General features: G+C 43.5%; 1 protein-coding gene across 1 annotated transcript in view; it reads right to left on the bottom strand.

The window, feature by feature from the left end:
• The window catches only part of LOC128657962 (gastrula zinc finger protein XlCGF26.1-like), a 127749-nt gene that overhangs the window by 80811 nt on the left and 28598 nt on the right, over positions 1 to 18340 (bottom strand). The window contains exons 5-7 of the mRNA XM_053712389.1: positions 8290 to 8379; positions 7852 to 7959; positions 7572 to 7679 (exon numbers count right to left, since the gene is read on the bottom strand). Coding sequence (XP_053568364.1) covers positions 7572 to 7679; positions 7852 to 7959; positions 8290 to 8379 — 306 coding nt within the window. The remainder of the gene's footprint in view (positions 1 to 7571; positions 7680 to 7851; positions 7960 to 8289; positions 8380 to 18340) is intronic.

Genomic DNA, 18340 nt, shown 5'->3' with positions numbered 1-18340 from the left:
CAATTTCTCATCCATTGAATCCTTAAAAGAACAACTATCCTCTATGGGAATAATGGTCCTCTTAGCCAAAGTGGAAATAAAGTAGAAATAGCTCCAGCAAACTGGAAAAACAATCCCGTTTACAATCCGGATTCCAGAGAAGCAAAAATGACAAGAAGCCTTCTAAACAGCAGAGCCATTTGAAATATGCACACCTCACTCTACAGGAAGTAAAAAATTGTGCCAAATAAACTCTGTCAACAAAGATTTAGAACCTCCCTAAAAAGGGGCCGTCCTACAGCAGACAAAAAAGCCTTTTTTAAAAAAAAACAAAAAAAACAGAATTTATGTTTACCTGATAAATTACTTTCTCCAACGGTGTGTCCGGTCCACGGCGTCATCCTTACTTGTGGGATATTCTCTTCCCCAACAGGAAATGGCAAAGAGCCCAGCAAAGCTGGTCACATGATCCCTCCTAGGCTCCGCCTACCCCAGTCATTCGACCGACGTTAAGGAGGAATATTTGCATAGGAGAAACCATATGGTACCGTGGTGACTGTAGTTAAAGAAAATAAATTATCAGACCTGATTAAAAAAACCAGGGCGGGCCGTGGACCGGACACACCGTTGGAGAAAGTAATTTATCAGGTAAACATAAATTCTGTTTTCTCCAACATAGGTGTGTCCGGTCCACGGCGTCATCCTTACTAGTGGGAACCAATACCAAAGCTTTAGGACACGGATGAAGGGAGGGAGCAAATCAGGTCACCTAAATGGAAGGCACCACGGCTTGCAAAACCTTTCTCCCAAAAATAGCCTCAGAAGAAGCAAAAGTATCAAACTTGTAAAATTTGGTAAAAGTGTGCAGTGAAGACCAAGTCGCTGCCCTACATATCTGATCAACAGAAGCCTCGTTCTTGAAGGCCCATGTGGAAGCCACAGCCCTAGTGGAATGAGCCGTGATTCTTTCGGGAGGCTGCCGTCCGGCAGTCTCGTAAGCCAATCTGATGATGCTTTTAATCCAAAAAGAGAGAGAGGTAGAAGTTGCTTTTTGACCTCTCCTTTTACCAGAATAAACAACAAACAAGGAAGATGTTTGTCTAAAATCCTTTGTAGCATCTAAATAGAATTTTAGAGCGCGAACAACATCCAAATTGTGCAACAAACGTTCCTTCTTTGAAACTGGTTTCGGACACAGAGAAGGTACGATAATCTCCTGGTTAATGTTTTTGTTAGAAACAACTTTTGGAAGAAAACCAGGTTTAGTACGTAAAACCACCTTATCTGCATGGAACACCAGATAAGGAGGAGAACACTGCAGAGCAGATAATTCTGAAACTCTTCTAGCAGAAGAGATTGCAACTAAAAACAAAACTTTCCAAGATAATAACTTAATATCAACGGAATGCAAGGGTTCAAACGGAACCCCCTGAAGAACTGAAAGAACTAAATTGAGACTCCAAGGAGGAGTCAAAGGTTTGTAAACAGGCTTAATTCTAACCAGAGCCTGAACAAAGGCTTGAACATCTGGCACAGCGGCCAGCTTTTTGTGAAGTAACACAGACAAGGCAGAAATCTGTCCCTTCAGGGAACTTGCAGATAATCCTTTTTCCAATCCTTCTTGAAGGAAGGATAGAATCCTAGGAATCTTAACCTTGTCCCAAGGGAATCCTTTAGATTCACACCAACAGATATATTTTTTCCAAATTTTGTGGTAAATCTTTCTAGTTACAGGCTTTCTGGCCTGAACAAGAGTATCGATAACAGAATCTGAGAATCCTCGCTTCGATAAGATCAAGCGTTCAATCTCCAAGCAGTCAGCTGGAGTGAAACCAGATTCGGATGTTCGAACGGACCCTGAACAAGAAGGTCTCGTCTCAAAGGTAGCTTCCAAGGAGGAGCCGATGACATATTCACCAGATCTGCGTACCAAGTCCTGCGTGGCCACGCAGGAGCTATCAAGATCACCGACGCCCTCTCCTGATTGATCCTGGCTACCAGCCTGGGGATGAGAGGAAACGGCGGGAACACATAAGCTAGTTTGAAGGTCCAAGGTGCTACTAGTGCATCCACTAGAGCCGCCTTGGGATCCCTGGATCTGGACCCGTAGCAAGGAACTTTGAAGTTCTGACGAGAGGCCATCAGATCCATGTCTGGAATGCCCCACCGCTGAGTGACTTGGGCAAAGATTTCCGGATGGAGTTCCCACTCCCCCGGATGCAATGTCTGACGACTCAGAAAATCCGCTTCCCAATTTTCCACTCCTGGGATGTGGATAGCAGACAGGTGGCAGGAGTGAGACTCCGCCCATAGAATGATTTTGGTCACTTCTTCCATCGCCAGGGAACTCCTTGTTCCCCCCTGATGGTTGATGTACGCAACAGTTGTCATGTTGTCTGATTGAAACCGTATGAACTTGGCCCTCGCTAGCTGAGGCCAAGCCTTGAGAGCATTGACTATCGCTCTCAGTTCCAGAATATTTATCGGTAGAAGAGATTCTTCCCGAGACCAAAGACCCTGAGCTTTCAGGGATCCCCAGACCGCGCCCCAGCCCATCAGACTGGCGTCGGTCGTGACAATGACCCACTCTGGTCTGCGGAATGTCATCCCTCGTGACAGGTTGTCCAGGGACAGCCACCAACGGAGTGAGTCTCTGGTCCTCTGATTTACTTGTATCTTCGGAGACAAGTCTGTATAGTCCCCATTCCACTGACTGAGCATGCACAGTTGTAATGGTCTTAGATGAATGCGTGCAAAAGGAACTATGTCCATTGCCGCTACCATCAACCCGATCACTTCCATGCACTGAGCTATGGAAGGAAGAGGAACGGAATGGAGTATCCGACAAGAGTCTAGAAGTTTTGTTTTTCTGGCCTCTGTCAGAAAAATCCTTATTTCTAAGGAGTCTATTATTGTTCCCAAGAAGGGAACCCTTGTTGACGGAGATAGAGAACTCTTTTCCACGTTCACTTTCCATCCGTGAGATCTGAGAAAGGCCAGGACAATGTCCGTGTGAGCCTTTGCTTGAGGAAGGGACGACGCTTGAATCAGAATGTCGTCCAAGTAAGGTACTACAGCAATGCCCCTTGGTCTTAGCACAGCTAGAAGGGACCCTAGTACCTTTGTGAAAATCCTTGGAGCAGTGGCTAATCCGAAAGGAAGCGCCACGAACTGGTAATGTTTGTCCAGGAATGCGAACCTCAGGAACCGATGATGTTCCTTGTGGATAGGAATATGTAGATACGCATCCTTTAAATCCACCGTGGTCATGAATTGACCTTCCTGGATGGAAGGAAGAATAGTTCGAATGGTTTCCATCTTGAACGATGGAACCTTGAGAAACTTGTTTAAGATCTTGAGATCTAAGATTGGTCTGAACGTTCCCTCTTTTTTGGGAACTATAAACAGATTGGAGTAGAACCCCATCCCTTGTTCTCTTAATGGAACGGGATGAATCACTCCCATTTTTAACAGGTCTTCTACACAATGTAAGAATGCCTGTCTTTTTATGTGGTCTGAAGACAACTGAGACCTGTGGAACCTCCCCCTTGGGGGAAGTCCCTTGAATTCCAGAAGATAACCTTGGGAGACTATTTCTAGCGCCCAAGGATCCAGAACATCTCTTGCCCAAGCCTGAGCGAAGAGAGAGAGTCTGCCCCCCACCAGATCCGGTCCCGGATCGGGGGCCAACATTTCATGCTGTCTTGGTAGCAGTGGCAGGTTTCTTGGCCTGCTTTCCCTTGTTCCAGCCTTGCATTGGTCTCCAAGCTGGCTTGGCTTGAGAAGTATTACCCTCTTGCTTAGAGGACGTAGCACTTTGGGCTGGTCCGTTTCTACGAAAGGGACGAAAATTAGGTTTATTTTTTGCCTTGAAAGGCCGATCCTGAGGAAGGGCGTGGCCCTTACCCCCAGTGATATCCGAGATAATCTCTTTCAAGTCAGGGCCAAACAGCGTTTTCCCCTTGAAAGGAATGTTAAGTAGCTTGTTCTTGGAAGACGCATCAGCCGACCAAGATTTCAACCAAAGCGCTCTGCGCGCCACAATAGCAAACCCAGAATTCTTAGCCGCTAACCTAGCCAATTGCAAAGTGGCGTCTAGGGTGAAAGAATTAGCCAATTTGAGAGCATTGATTCTGTCCATAATCTCCTCATAAGGAGGAGAATCACTGTCGACCGCCTTTATCAGCTCATCGAACCAGAAACATGCGGCTGTAGCGACAGGGACAATGCATGAAATTGGTTGTAGAAGGTAACCCTGCTGAACAAACATCTTTTTAAGCAAACCTTCTAATTTTTTATCCATAGGATCTTTGAAAGCACAACTATCCTCTATGGGTATAGTGGTGCGTTTGTTTAAAGTGGAAACCGCTCCCTCGACCTTGGGGACTGTCTGCCATAAGTCCTTTCTGGGGTCGACCATAGGAAACAATTTTTTAAATATGGGGGGAGGGACGAAAGGAATACCGGGCCTTTCCCATTCTTTATTAACAATGTCCGCCACCCGCTTGGGTATAGGAAAAGCTTCTGGGAGCCCCGGCACCTCTAGGAACTTGTCCATTTTACATAGTTTCTCTGGGATGACCAACTTGTCACAATCATCCAGAGTGGATAATACCTCCTTAAGCAGAATGCGGAGATGTTCCAACTTAAATTTAAATGCAATCACATCAGGTTCAGCTTGTTGAGAAATGTTCCCTGAATCAGTAATTTCTCCCTCAGACAAAACCTCCCTGGCCCCATCAGACTGAGTTAGGGGCCCTTCAGAAATATTAATATCAGCGTCGTCATGCTCTTCAGTATCTAAAACAGAGCAGTCGCGCTTACGCTGATAAGTGTTCATTTTGGCTAAAATGTTTTTGACAGAATTATCCATTACAGCCGTTAATTGTTGCATAGTAAGGAGTATTGGCGCGCTAGATGTACTAGGGGCCTCCTGAGTGGGCAAGACTCGTGTAGACGAAGGAGGGAATGATGCAGTACCATGCTTACTCCCCTCACTTGAGGAATCATCTTGGGCATCATTGTCATTGTCACATAAATCACATTTATTTAAATGAATAGGAATTCTGGCTTCCCCACATTCAGAACACAGTCTATCTGGTAGTTCAGACATGTTAAACAGGCATAAACTTGATAACAAGTACAAAAAACGTTTTAAAATAAAACCGTTACTGTCACTTTAAATTTTAAACTGAACACACTTTATTACTGCAAATGCGAAAAAACATGAAGGAATTGTTCAAAATTTACCAAATTTTCACCACAGTGTCTTAAAGCCTTAAAAGTATTGCACACCAAATTTGGAAGCTTTAACCCTTAAAATAACGGAACCGGAGCCGTTTTGAACTTTAACCCCTTTACAGTCCCTGGTATCTGCTTTGCTGAGACCCAACCAAGCCCCAAGGGGAATACGATACCAAATGACGCCTTCAGAAAGTCTTTTCTAAGTATCAGAGCTCCTCTCACATGCTACTGCATGCCATGCCTCTCAAAAACAAGTGCGCAACACCGGCGCGAAAATGAGGCTCTGCCTATGCTTTGGGAAAGCCCCTAAAGAATAAGGTGTCTAAAACAGTGCCTGCCGATATTATTATATCAAAATACCCAGATAAAATGATTCCTCAAGGCTAAATATGTGTTAATAATCAATCGATTTAGCCCAAAAAAAGTCTACAGTCTTAATAAGCCCTTTTTGAAGCCCTTATTTACAATCGTAATAAACATGGCTTACCGGATCCCAGAGGGAAAATGACAGCTTCCAGCATTACATCGTCTTGTTAGAATGTGTCATACCTCAAGCAGCAAGAGACTGCTCACTGTTCCCCCAACTGAAGTTAATTGCTCTCAACAGTCCTGTGTGGAACAGCCATGGATTTTAGTGACGGTTGCTAAAATCATTTTCCTCATACAAACAGAAATCTTCATCTCTTTTCTGTTTCTGAGTAAATAGTACATACCAGCACTATTTCAAAATAACAAACTCTTGATTGAATAATAAAAACTACAGTTAAACACTAAAAAACTCTAAGCCATCTCCGTGGAGATGTTGCCTGTACAACGGCAAAGAGAATGACTGGGGTAGGCGGAGCCTAGGAGGGATCATGTGACCAGCTTTGCTGGGCTCTTTGCCATTTCCTGTTGGGGAAGAGAATATCCCACAAGTAAGGATGACGCCGTGGACCGGACACACCTATGTTGGAGAAAAAAACAACTTTCTTGAAACCAGGTTTAAAAACAAACAATAAAAACCCCAAATAAAAGTACATAATCCGTTACTAAAAATGGATCCTCACTGAGTTATCAATAAAATAAATAACTCCTCACACCAACACTGCCTACAAAAACTGCCATAAAAATTTGCACCCTGACAGGAATAATAAAAAACGTCCCCCTGCAGCATTTCAGCTGTATAAGTGCCACATTTTTCCCTACATAGAAAAATAAAACTGCCACTTACCTTAATATTTAACTGTCCGGCTGTAGGACAGCTCACCTGGTTTGAGAGGATGCCATCCCTCACATGGACCTGTGGAAATACAGAAAGACTGAGTAAGCTTACTCAGGCTATCTAAATAGGGCAGCAAAATGTTTTGGGAAACCACAGTGAGGATTGTACCCCACAAGTTCCCAATTGCTTAAAAGCCACAAATGCCCTACTGAAGAGACTGACATGGGCTAAGGCTAGACGCTTTAGAAGGATCAGAGCAAACCTACCCTGCTTTTAAAATAAAAAATCTTGATTGTAGATCAGACACCAAAACTTCACCTCCTTCTTGCACCGCAGGCAAAGAGAATGAATGGGATTATGGGTAAGGGAAGTGACCTATATAGCAGCTTTGCTGCAGTGCGCTTTACCTCCTCCTGCTGGCCAGGAGTGATATTCCCACTAGTAATTGATGATTCCATGGACTCACCATATCTTAGGAAAGAAATAGAAAAGGACTTACCCTCCATGATCTACGATCTGGAGCAAACACAGCCTTCCAGATCTGACAGCATACTTCATTCATATCTGAAAGGGACCGAGATGAAAAGAAAAGTAGTGTTAGCTAACACTGGCTGCCAGGTGGGGGCGTTAGAATAGATTGCTGGAAGAAGGACAGAGAAGTTCCAGCAGCTAGCAGCTACCAATACTCTTAGAGGTTTACATAGACATAGCATTAACCCCAGTACTATCTTGAAGGGAAGCTATCCATTAAAGGGCTATATAATTCAATTTTCTTCAGAGCACCATCTTTGCCATCCTCCATGTTACAGGCAAATAATCACTGGGGGAGTATGGGAAGTGGAAAGGAATACTTAAGCTCTGGCTCTGCCTCCTCCTGGTGACCAGGTGGTGAATTTCCCAACAGTAATGAATGAAATTGGGGACTCTCCATGCCATTGGAAAAAAAATAAAAAAATGTCTTTAATTATAAAGACTTGTCTTTCAGTCCTACATAAATTATACCACAATCAGCTACAAATAACTGTCATCTGTGTGTTTTACTGGAAAGCGGTAATGGCTCTAAAAAGTCTCCCTTTCCTGTAATACCAAACACCCAAAGCTTAGTGGGGCAGATGATCTGTATCCCTCAGACACGTGCACTCACCTGTACTGATATTGTCACTGATTTCCTGCTTCACAGCTTCCCGCTGACTCTTTACATACAGATCATTTGTTTGTTCAGCATTAAGTGTGACTTCAGTCTTAACATCACCTGTACAGATCATATAAATATGGTCACATTTTAGCTTTCTAGCACTGCACAAGGAAGCTGTAATATTAGACACACACATACACTCAACTGTGACCTTTGTCCCTCGGAAACATGTCACACGTACACTCACTTGGTCCATGTACCCCTCAGACATATACAAACGTGCACTTACCTGTACTGATATTGTCACTGATTTCCAGCTTTACAGCTTCCAGTTGACTCTTTACATACAGATCATGTGTTTGTTCATCATTAAGTGTAACTTCTGTCTTAAAATCACCTGCATAGATCATATAAATATAATCACAGTATAGCTATTTAGCACTGCACAAGGAAGTTGTAATATTAGACACACACACACTCACCTGCGCCTTGCGTCCCTTAGAAACGTCACACACGTACACTCACCTGTGCCCTGTATCCCTCAGACACATCCCATACGTACACTTGTGCTTTGCATCCCTCAAATAGGTGACATTTACTTTTTTCTGTGCTTTAATTTGCTCAGACACGTCACTAACATACATTAGCTTCTGCTCCTTAGATACATCATACACATACTCTCACTTGTGCCCTGCACCCCTCAGATACATCACACATGTACACTCACCAGTATTGATATTGTCACCAATTTCCTGCTTCAGAGCTACCAGGCCATTAGTCTGTTCAGTATTAAGAGTGACTTCAGCCTTAACATCACCTGCATAGATCATATAAATATGGTCACAATTTAGCTTTCAAGTACTGCTCAAGGAAGTTGTAAAATTAGACACAAACACACATACATTCACCGGCGCCCTGCACCCCTCAGACACATCACTCACTTACACTCACCTGTACCCCGCACCGCTCAAACACATCACACATGTACACTCACTTGGACCATGCGTCCCACAGGCACATCACAAACGTACACTCACCTGTGCCCTGTATCCGCAAGACGCATGTACACTCACCTGTGCCATGTATCCCTCAGACGTATCACGCATGCACACTCACCTGTGCCCTCTATCACTGAGGCACATCACACATGTACACTCACCTGTGCCCTGTATCCCTCAGACACATCATATACATATACTCACCTTTATCCTGCATCCCTAAGACAAATCATATATGTACACCTCACCAGAGCCTGGTGTCCCTCAGAAACGTCACACATACATTCCCCTGCGCTTTACTTATATTGGATGCATCACATGTAAACTCATCTGTGCACTGCGTCACTGAGACACAAGTGGTGCACAACCAATAACGTTACCCTTTCAGACAATCTGGGATTACAAGTTGATGATAAAAAAAAAGGTTTACAAATAAATACACATTACCTGTGCCCTGCGTCCCTCAGATAGGTGACATATACTTTTTTTGTGCCTTAATTTGCTCAGACACGTCACTAGCATACATTTGCTTGTGCTCCTTCAATACATCATACACATACACTCACTCTGACCCTGCGTCCCTCAGGCACATCACACACGTACACTCACCTGTGCCCTGTATCCCTCAGACACATCACACATATACTGTACACTCAACTGTGCCCTGTATCCCTCAGGCACATCAAACACGTACACTCACTCTGACCCTGCGTCCCTCAGGCACATTACACACGTACACTCACCTGTGCCCTGCATCCCTCAGACACATCACATATGTACACTCACCTGTGCCCTGCATCCCTCAGGTACATCACACACGTACACTCACCTGTGCCCTGTATCCCTCAGACACATCACATATGTACACTCACCTGTGCCCTGCATCCCTCAGGTACATCACACATGTACACTCACCTGTGCCCTGTATCCCTCAGGCACATCACACACATACACTCACCTGTGCCCTGTATCCCTCAGACACATCACACACATACACTCACCTGTGCCCTGTATCCCTCAGACACATCACACACATACACTCACCTGTACCCTGTATCCCTCAGACACATCACACACGTACACTCACCTGTGCCCTGTATCCCTCAGACACATTACACACATACACTCACCTGTGCCCTGTATCCCTCAGGCACATTACACACATACACTCACCTGTGCCCTGTATCCCTCAGGCACATTACACGCGTACACTCACCTGTGCCCTGTATCCCTCAGGCACATTACACGCGTACACTCACCTGTGCCCTGTATTCCTCAGCAACATTACACATGTACACTCACCTGTACCCTGTATCCCTCAGACACATTACACACGTACACTCACCTGTGCCCTGTATCCCTCAGACACATCACACATGTACACTCACCTGTGCCCTGTATCCCTCAGGCACATTACACACGTACACTCACCTGTGCCCTGTATCCCTCAGACACATCACACATGTACACTCACCTGTGCCCTGTATCCCTCAGACACATCACACATGTACACTCACCTGTGCCCTGTATCCCTCAGACACATCACACACGTACACTCACCTGTGCCCTGTATCTCTCTGACACATCACACATGTACACTCACCTGTGCCCTGTATCCCTCAGACACATCACACATGTACACTCACCTGTGCCCTGTATCCCTCAGACACATCACACATGTACACTCACCTGTGCCCTGTATCCCTCAGACACATCACACATGTATACTCGCCTGTACGCTGCATTCATGAGACGCAAATGGAGCAAAACCGTTAACGTTACCCTTAGTGTGACCTTGTGCACAATCATCACAGACATGACATTTTCAGATAGATTCAGGGAGAATACAATTTTAAATAACTTTCCAATTTATTTCAATAATCTAATTTGTTTTGTTTTCTTGGTGTTTGATACCAAGGGGAAGAAGAAAATTAGATAATAGAAGTAAATTGGAAAGTTATTTAAAATTGTATTCTCTCTTTATCTATCTGAAAATGTCATGTCTGATGATTATTGTGCACAAGGTCACACTAAGGGTAAAGTTAACGGTTCTGCTCCCTATTCTATCTCTGAATCATGAAAAAAAATTAAGGGTTTCAGGTCCCTTTACCGAGGCTGATATTTATTTAGCGCACCCTATACTTTGAATGAAGAGCGCAGGATTTGCTACTAACGTTCATATTACATTGGCGACATAAGTGTTACACTTGAGCACATTACAAAATAGCAGTGGGAACTTAGTGCTTTTGGAGACCTGAAGTAAAATGTAAAAAACAATAAAGAAATTATTTCATGATTCAGATAGAGTAATTTTATACAACTTTACAATGTACTTCTGTTACCATGAGAATGTTATCTTTTGTTAAAGGAGCAGCAAAGCTCTACTGGGAAGTAGCTGTACACAAAGAGAAGGGTGATCAAGTAGTACTGAATATAAGTACCTATGGGAGCGTGGGGTGGGGATGTGTACAGCTAGCACATAAAAGGATGAGTTACAAGTTATGTAAAAGCAAAAAGAAAGTGCTTACCCCTACAATATCATCACAAAATGGATAAGGTAGATAATACAAAAACAAAAATAATTAACCATTCATACTTAGTCTTTATTGGTTCACTATTTAATCATACTGATTTAAAAACACTTAAACACTCCTGAAAAAATAATTAAAAAACAAAAAATGTATGCTTACCTGATAAATGTATTTCTTTTTTGACATGATGAGTCCACGGATCATCTTAATTACTAATGGGATATTCACCTCCTGGTCAGCAGGAGGCGACAACGAGCACCACAGCAGAGCTGTTAAATATCACCTCCCTTCACTCCCAACCCAGTCATTCGACCAAAGTCAAGCAGAGAAAGGAAGTAATAAGGTGCAGAGGTGTCTGAAGTTTATAAACCCAACAACCTGTCTCTTACAAAAAAAGGGCGGGCCGTGGACTCATCGTGTCAAAAAAGAAATAAATTTATCAGGTAAGCATACATTTTGTTTTATTTTTAATGATACAATGAGTCCATGGATCATCTTAATTACTAATGGGATCCAATACCCAAGCTAGAGTACACAGATGATAAGGGAGGGACAAGACAGGTAACCTAAATAGAAGGCACCACTGCTTGAAGAACCTTTCTCCCAAAAGCGGCCTCAGCCGAGGCAAAAGTGTCAAATTTGTAGAATTTTGAAAAAGTGTGAAGAGAGGACGAAGTTGCAGCCTTGCAAATCTGTTCCACAGAAGCTTCATATTTGAATGCCCATGAGGAAGCAACAGCCCTTGTGGAATGAGCCGTAAATCTCTCTGGAGGCTGTTGACTAGCAGTCTCATATGCAAAATGGATGATACTCTTCAGCCAAAAGGAAAGAAGTCAGCAGAAGACTGACGAAAATCTTTAGTCGCCTGCAAGTAATACTTTAAAGCACGAACCACGTCCAAATTGTGCAAAAGTCGTTCCTTAGTAGGATTAGGACACAAGGAAGGAACAACAATCTCTTGATAATGTTCCTATCAGAAACAACCTTAGGAAGAAATCCTAATTTAGTACGTAACACTACCTTATCCAAATTGAAAATAAGGTAAGGAGATTCGCACTGCAATGCCAAGAGTTCAGAGACTCTATGAGCAGAAGAAATAGCAACAAGAAATAAAAATATCCAAGATAACAACTTAACATCTAAGGAATGTATAGGCTCAAATGGAGGTCGTTGGAGAACATTAAGAACTAAATTCAGACTCCATGGAGGAGTAACTGGTTTGAACACAGGCCTGATCCTAACCAAGGCCTGACAAACAGATTAAACATCTTGAACATCTGCCAGCCATTTGTGTCAGAAAATAGGTAAGGCAGAGATTTGACCCTTCAAAGAACTTGTCGATAATCCTTTCTCCAAAACCTCTTGGAGAAAGGACAAAAAATTCTAGGAATCCTAACTCTATTCCATGAGTAACCCTTGGATTCACACCAATATAGATATTTATGCCATACCTTATAGTATAGCTTACAAGCCTAAATCATGGTCTCAATGACCGATTCAGAAAAACCCCGCTTGAATAAAATTAAGCGTTCAATCTCCAAGCAGTCAGCTTCAGAGAAACTAGATTTGGATGAAGGAAGGGTCCTTGAATTAGAAGGTCCTTTCTCAGCGGGAGACTCCAAGGTAGCTGAGAAGACATGTCCACCAGATCTGCATACCAAATCCTGCGAGACCAAGCCAGTGCAATGAGGATCACTGATGCCTTCTCCTGCTTGATTCGAGCAATCACCCGAGGAAGAAGAGCAAACAGAGGAAATAGGTATGCTAGATTGAATGTCCAAGGAACCGCCAGGGCATCTATCATTTCTGCCTGGGGATCCCTGGACCTCGAACCATATCTTGGGAGCTTGGCATTCTGACGCAATGCCATGAGATCTAATTCCGGCTGACCCCACTTGAGAATCAGGCTGGAGAACACTTCCGGATGGAGTTCCCACTCCCCCGGATGAAAGGTCTGTCTGCTCATGAAGTTCGCCTCCCAGTTGTCCACTCCTGGGATGTGGATCACTGACAGACAGCAATTGTGGGTCTCCGCCCACTGAATTATCTTGGCTACCTCTGTCATGGCCAAGGAACTCTGCATTCCTCCCTGATAGTTGATGTAAGCCACTAAAGTTATGTTGTTCGACTGGAACCTGATGAACTGGGCCGAGGCTAACTGAGGCCAGGCCAGAAGAGCATTGAAGATTGCTCTCAGGTCCAGAATGTTTATGGGTAACCCTTGGATTCACACCAATATAGATATTTATGCCATACCTTATGGTATAGCTTACAAGCCTAAATCATGGTCTCAATGACCGATTCAGAAAAACCCCGCTTGAATAAAATTAAGCGTTCAATCTCCAAGCAGTCAGCTTCAGAGAAACTAGATTTGGATGAAGGAAGGGTCCTTGAATTAGAAGGTCCTTTCTCAGCGGGAGACTCCAAGGTAGCTGAGATGACATGTCCACCAGATCTGCATACCAAATCCTGCGAGACCAAGCCAGTGCAATGAGAATCACTGATGCCTTCTCCTGCTTGATTCGAGCAATCACCCGAGGAAGAAGAGCAAACAGAGGATCTAATTCCGGCTGACCCCACTTGAGAATCAGGCTGGAGAACACTTCCAGATGGAGTTCCCACTCCCCCAGATGAAAGGTCTGTCTGCTCATGAAGTCAGCCTCTCAGTTGTCCACTCCTGGGATGTGGATCACTGACAGACAGCAATTGTGGGTCTCCGCCCACTGAATTATCTTGGCTACCTCTGTCACGGCCAAGGAACTCTGCATTCCTCCCCGATAGTTGATGTAAGCCACTAAAGTTATGTTGTTCGACTGGAACCTGATGAACTGGGCCGAGGCTAACTGAGGCCAGGCCAGAAGAGCATTGAAGATTGCTCTCAGGTCCAGAATGTTTATGGGTAGAACTGACTCCTGCAGAGTCCAAGTTCCCTGAGCCTTTAGAGATCCCCAGACTGCTCCCCACCCCAGAAGGCTGGCATCTGTTGTCACAATCACCCAGTAAGTCTGCGGAAGCAGGTTCCCTGGGAGAGATGATCCAGAGACAACCACCATTGAAGAGAATCCCTTGTCTCCTGTTCCAGTAGAATTCAAGGAGACAAATTGGTATAATCTCCGTTTCATTGCCTGAGCATGCTTAAAGGGACACTGAACTCAAATTTTTTTTCTTTCGTGATTCAGATTGAGCATGAAATTTTAAGCAACTTTCTAATTTACTCCAATTATCAAATTTTCTTCATTCTCTTGGTATCTTTATTTGAAATGCAAGAATGTAAGTTTAGATGCCAGCCCATTTTTGGTTAACAACCAGGGTTGTTCTTGCTACTTAGTAGATAAATGAATCCAACAATAAAAAAGTGCTGTCCAGAGTTCTGAACCCAAAAAAATCTTAGATGCATTCTTTTTAAAATAAAGATAGCAAGTAAACGAAGAAAATTTGATAATAGGAGTACATTAGAAAGTTGCTTAAAATTGCACACACTATCTGAATCATGAAAGAAAAAATTTGGGTTCAGTGTCCCTTTAACTGCAGAGGCCTGAGATCGAACCGAGCAAATGGGATGATGTCCATTGCCGTTACCATCAGCCCAACTACTTCCATGCACTGAGCTTCTGATGGCTGAGGAGTGGACTGAAGGACTCGGCAAGTATCGATAATATTTGATTTCCTGACTTCTGTCAGAAAGACCTTCATCGATAGAGAATCTATTACGGTTCCCAAGAAAGTTACCCTTGTACTTGGGATCAGAGAACGCTTTTGCAAATTTACCTTCCACCCGTGAGAGCGAAGGAAGGATAGCACCATGTTCGTGTGGATCCTGCTTGATGGAAAGATGGTGCCTGGACTAGAATGTCATCCAGATAGGGCGCCACTGCAATGCCCCGTGAACGAAGTACCGGTAACAGTGATCCCAGAACCTTTGTGAAAATTCTGGGAGCTGTGGCAAGACCAAAAGGAAGAGCCACAAACTGCAAGTGTTTATCCAGAAAGGCAAACCTTAGGAACTTGTGATGGTTCCTGTGAATGGGAACATGCAAGTAAGCGTCCTTTAAGTCCACTGTTGTCATGAATTGACCCTCTTGGATCAAAGGAAGAATGGAACGTATAGTTTCCATCTTGAAGGATGGTACTCTGAGGAATTTGTTTAGACTTGTGAGGTCTAAAATGGATCTGAAGGTTCCTTCTTTCTTCGGAACCACGAAATGATTGGAGTAAAATCCCTGACCCTGTTCCAGTAATGGAACGGGAACAATCACTCCCAGGTTGGAGAGGTCTCTTAAACAATGTAAGAACGCCTCTCTCTTTGTCTGGTTTGCAGATAATCTTGAAAGCAGAAACCTTCCTCTGGGAGGAAAACTTTTGAATTCCAACTAGTATCCCTGGGACACAATTTCTAATGCCTAGGGATCCTGAACATCTCGAAACCAAGCTTGAGCGAAGAAGGAAAGTCTGCCCCCTACAAGATCCGGTCCCGGATCGGGGGCATGACCTTCATGCTGACTTTGACTCAATGACAGGCTTCTTGGACTGTTTTCCCTTATTCCAAGACTGGCTGGGTCTCCATGCAGGTTTGGATTGTTCTTGTTTGGAAACTGAAGAAGAGGAGTTTCCCTTGAAATTACAAAAGGAACAAAAATTACTCTGTGGTCCGTTCATCTTATTTCTCTTATCTTGAGGGAGAAGATGACCCTTACCTACCGTGATATCAGAAATAATTTCCGATAGACCAGGTCCAAATAAGGTCTTTCCCTTATAAGAAATAGTCAGAAGTTTGGACTTAGCGGAAACGTCCGCAGACGAAGGCTTCAACCATTAGGCTCTGCGGGTCAAAATAGAAAAACCCAAAATCTTAGCTCCCAGTTTAATAACTTGAAGGGAAGCGTCTGTAATAAAGGAATTAGCTAATTTAAGAGCTTTTATCCTATCTTGAATCTCATCCAAAGAGGTTTCAGTTCTGATAGCGTCAGACAGTGCGTCAAACCAATATGCCGCCGCACTAGTGACGGTAGCAATGCACACAGCTGATGCACATACATCTTTTTAAGTAGCCCCTCTAATTTCTTGTCCATAGGATCTTTGAAAGCACAACTATCCTCTATAGGAATAGTAGTTCTCTTAGCTAAAGTGGAAATAGCCTCTTCCACCTTAGGCACTGTTTGATAGAGTCGGCTATGGGAAACATCTTTTTAAAAATAGGAGATGGAGAAAAAGGAACACCCAGTCTCTCCAACTCCTTAGCAATGATCTCAGAAGCTTGGTCAGGGACCGGAAACACATCAGTCGAGGAAGGAGCCTCGAAATATCTATTCAGCTTACTGGATTTTTTAGGGACAACCACTACCGTGGAGTCACTGTCATCTAAAGTAGCTAAAACTTCCTTAAGTAATAGACGGAGGTGCTTCAGCTTAAATCTAAAGGATACAACCTCAGCAAGAGGAATTACACTTTCAGAATCTGAAATTTCATCTTCAGATGCTACCACGGCTTCCTCTTCCTCAGGATTCTGAGAGTAGGTCTCCGAAACCGCAACAATTGCATCAGAAACCTCGCTTACTGAATGTCTTATCTTCCTCTTACGTTTACCCTGCAACATGGGAAAAGCAGACAGTGCATCAGAAATTGTAGAAGACATGAGAGATGCAATGTCCTTTAAAGTAACTCCAGTGGTAGTTACAGAGGAGACCCAGGACTCTGCTTGCGAGTGCGGTAAAGCTTGGAACGCTTCAGGAGAAAGCTGCGACATATATTGTACTTCATCATTAGATTCCTGAACAACATCCACCTTAGAAGAAGTTGGCTCTGAAATTTTTTTTCCCTTATAACTTATAGTCCTCTCAATACATGAGGGACAGAAGGGAATTGGTGGTTCCGCAATAGCATTAAAACACAAAGAGCAAGGAACATTTTGCAATGTCCCTTGATCCATACTGGTTCACACTTGGTAAAACTTTGAGTCAAAACCTTAAAAATTTAATAAAAAAATTTAAATCCAAACAACGCAACTATTTTACTGTGTTCTGTAAAAATAGTAATAACCCCCAGATAAACATACAGCCACCTCCACACCTCAGCTGCACTGCTGAGTTAAGTCCCTCTGTGCAGCGGATGATCCGGAATACCGCCAGAAGGAGAATCGTCACAGTCCGGTCCTAGGAACGCATGTCAAGAACAGAACATGCGCTCCTAGACACCCATAGACTGGCCTCTCCCTGCTTACACTCCATATGTCTCTGGACAGAAAAGCGAATAGAAGTGGCACGCAGGAGATACAGATCCGCCCATCGTGGGCGTGGCCCAAAGTAAAAACCTTATCCCGGGGAAATTGTTAACCCCTCAGAGAAAGGAAACCACCGTAGCCCTTAGTAAACTTTCTTTTAGCGCTCAGACCAGCCCCAGTGCCTAATAATAACGCTGTCTAACAGTTCTCTCCAGCCCAGGAGAGATTATGTCAAGAAATAAAATGCCCCATCTATTTTGAGCCCTTTATAATTTGTGCAAGGTAGCTCCATGTGCTTACTTTTTTCTGAGCTGCTCTTTTTATCCTGTCCCAGAAAAATAAAAGTAGCACTTACCTCATGTTACTGCCCGACAGTAAGGCAGTTCACAGTTCCTCACATCGGCCTGCAGAAAATCAAAGACTGAGTCATATCCCTCAGACTATAGGAAATTAGGGAAGTATTAAATATGGGAGGCGCACTGAGAATTATGTCCCACAAGTTCCCATTACTTTAAAGCCCCCACTGCTCTACTGAAGAGACTGATATGGACCACAGCTATACCCTAGGACAAAGCAGCACAATCTTGCACTACTTTAAAAATTAATAAACTCTTGATTGAAAAATCTTTTCTAACACCTCACTTTGCCACTTCCTATCACTAACGCAGGCAAAGAGAATGACTGGGTTGGAAGTGAAGGGAGGTGATATTTAACAGCTCTGCTGTGGTGTTCTTTGCCGCCTCCTGCTGACCAGGAGGTGAATATCCCATTAGTAATTAAGATGATCTGTGGACTCATTGTGTCATTAAAAAGAAATATACAGCGTATACCATCGTAATTAAAGAGTCTTAATGTGAAATACTCTATCTGGTACAGAGTATCAGGTCTACATTAGACGTAGAGAGACGCAGAGTATCTAAATTGTCTATCGTTGTTATGCTCAAAAATAGCGTGACAGGAAAGGACTATATAGATCTGTTTAACACTGATTAATGGAATAGTAACTATGTGGTAAGGAAGAAATCTGTAGAT

The sequence above is a fragment of the Bombina bombina genome, chromosome 4 (assembly GCF_027579735.1).
Source record: "Bombina bombina isolate aBomBom1 chromosome 4, aBomBom1.pri, whole genome shotgun sequence".
NCBI classification, from domain to species: Eukaryota; Metazoa; Chordata; class Amphibia; order Anura; family Bombinatoridae; genus Bombina; species Bombina bombina.
This window is presented reverse-complemented; position numbering and strand designations above follow the sequence as displayed.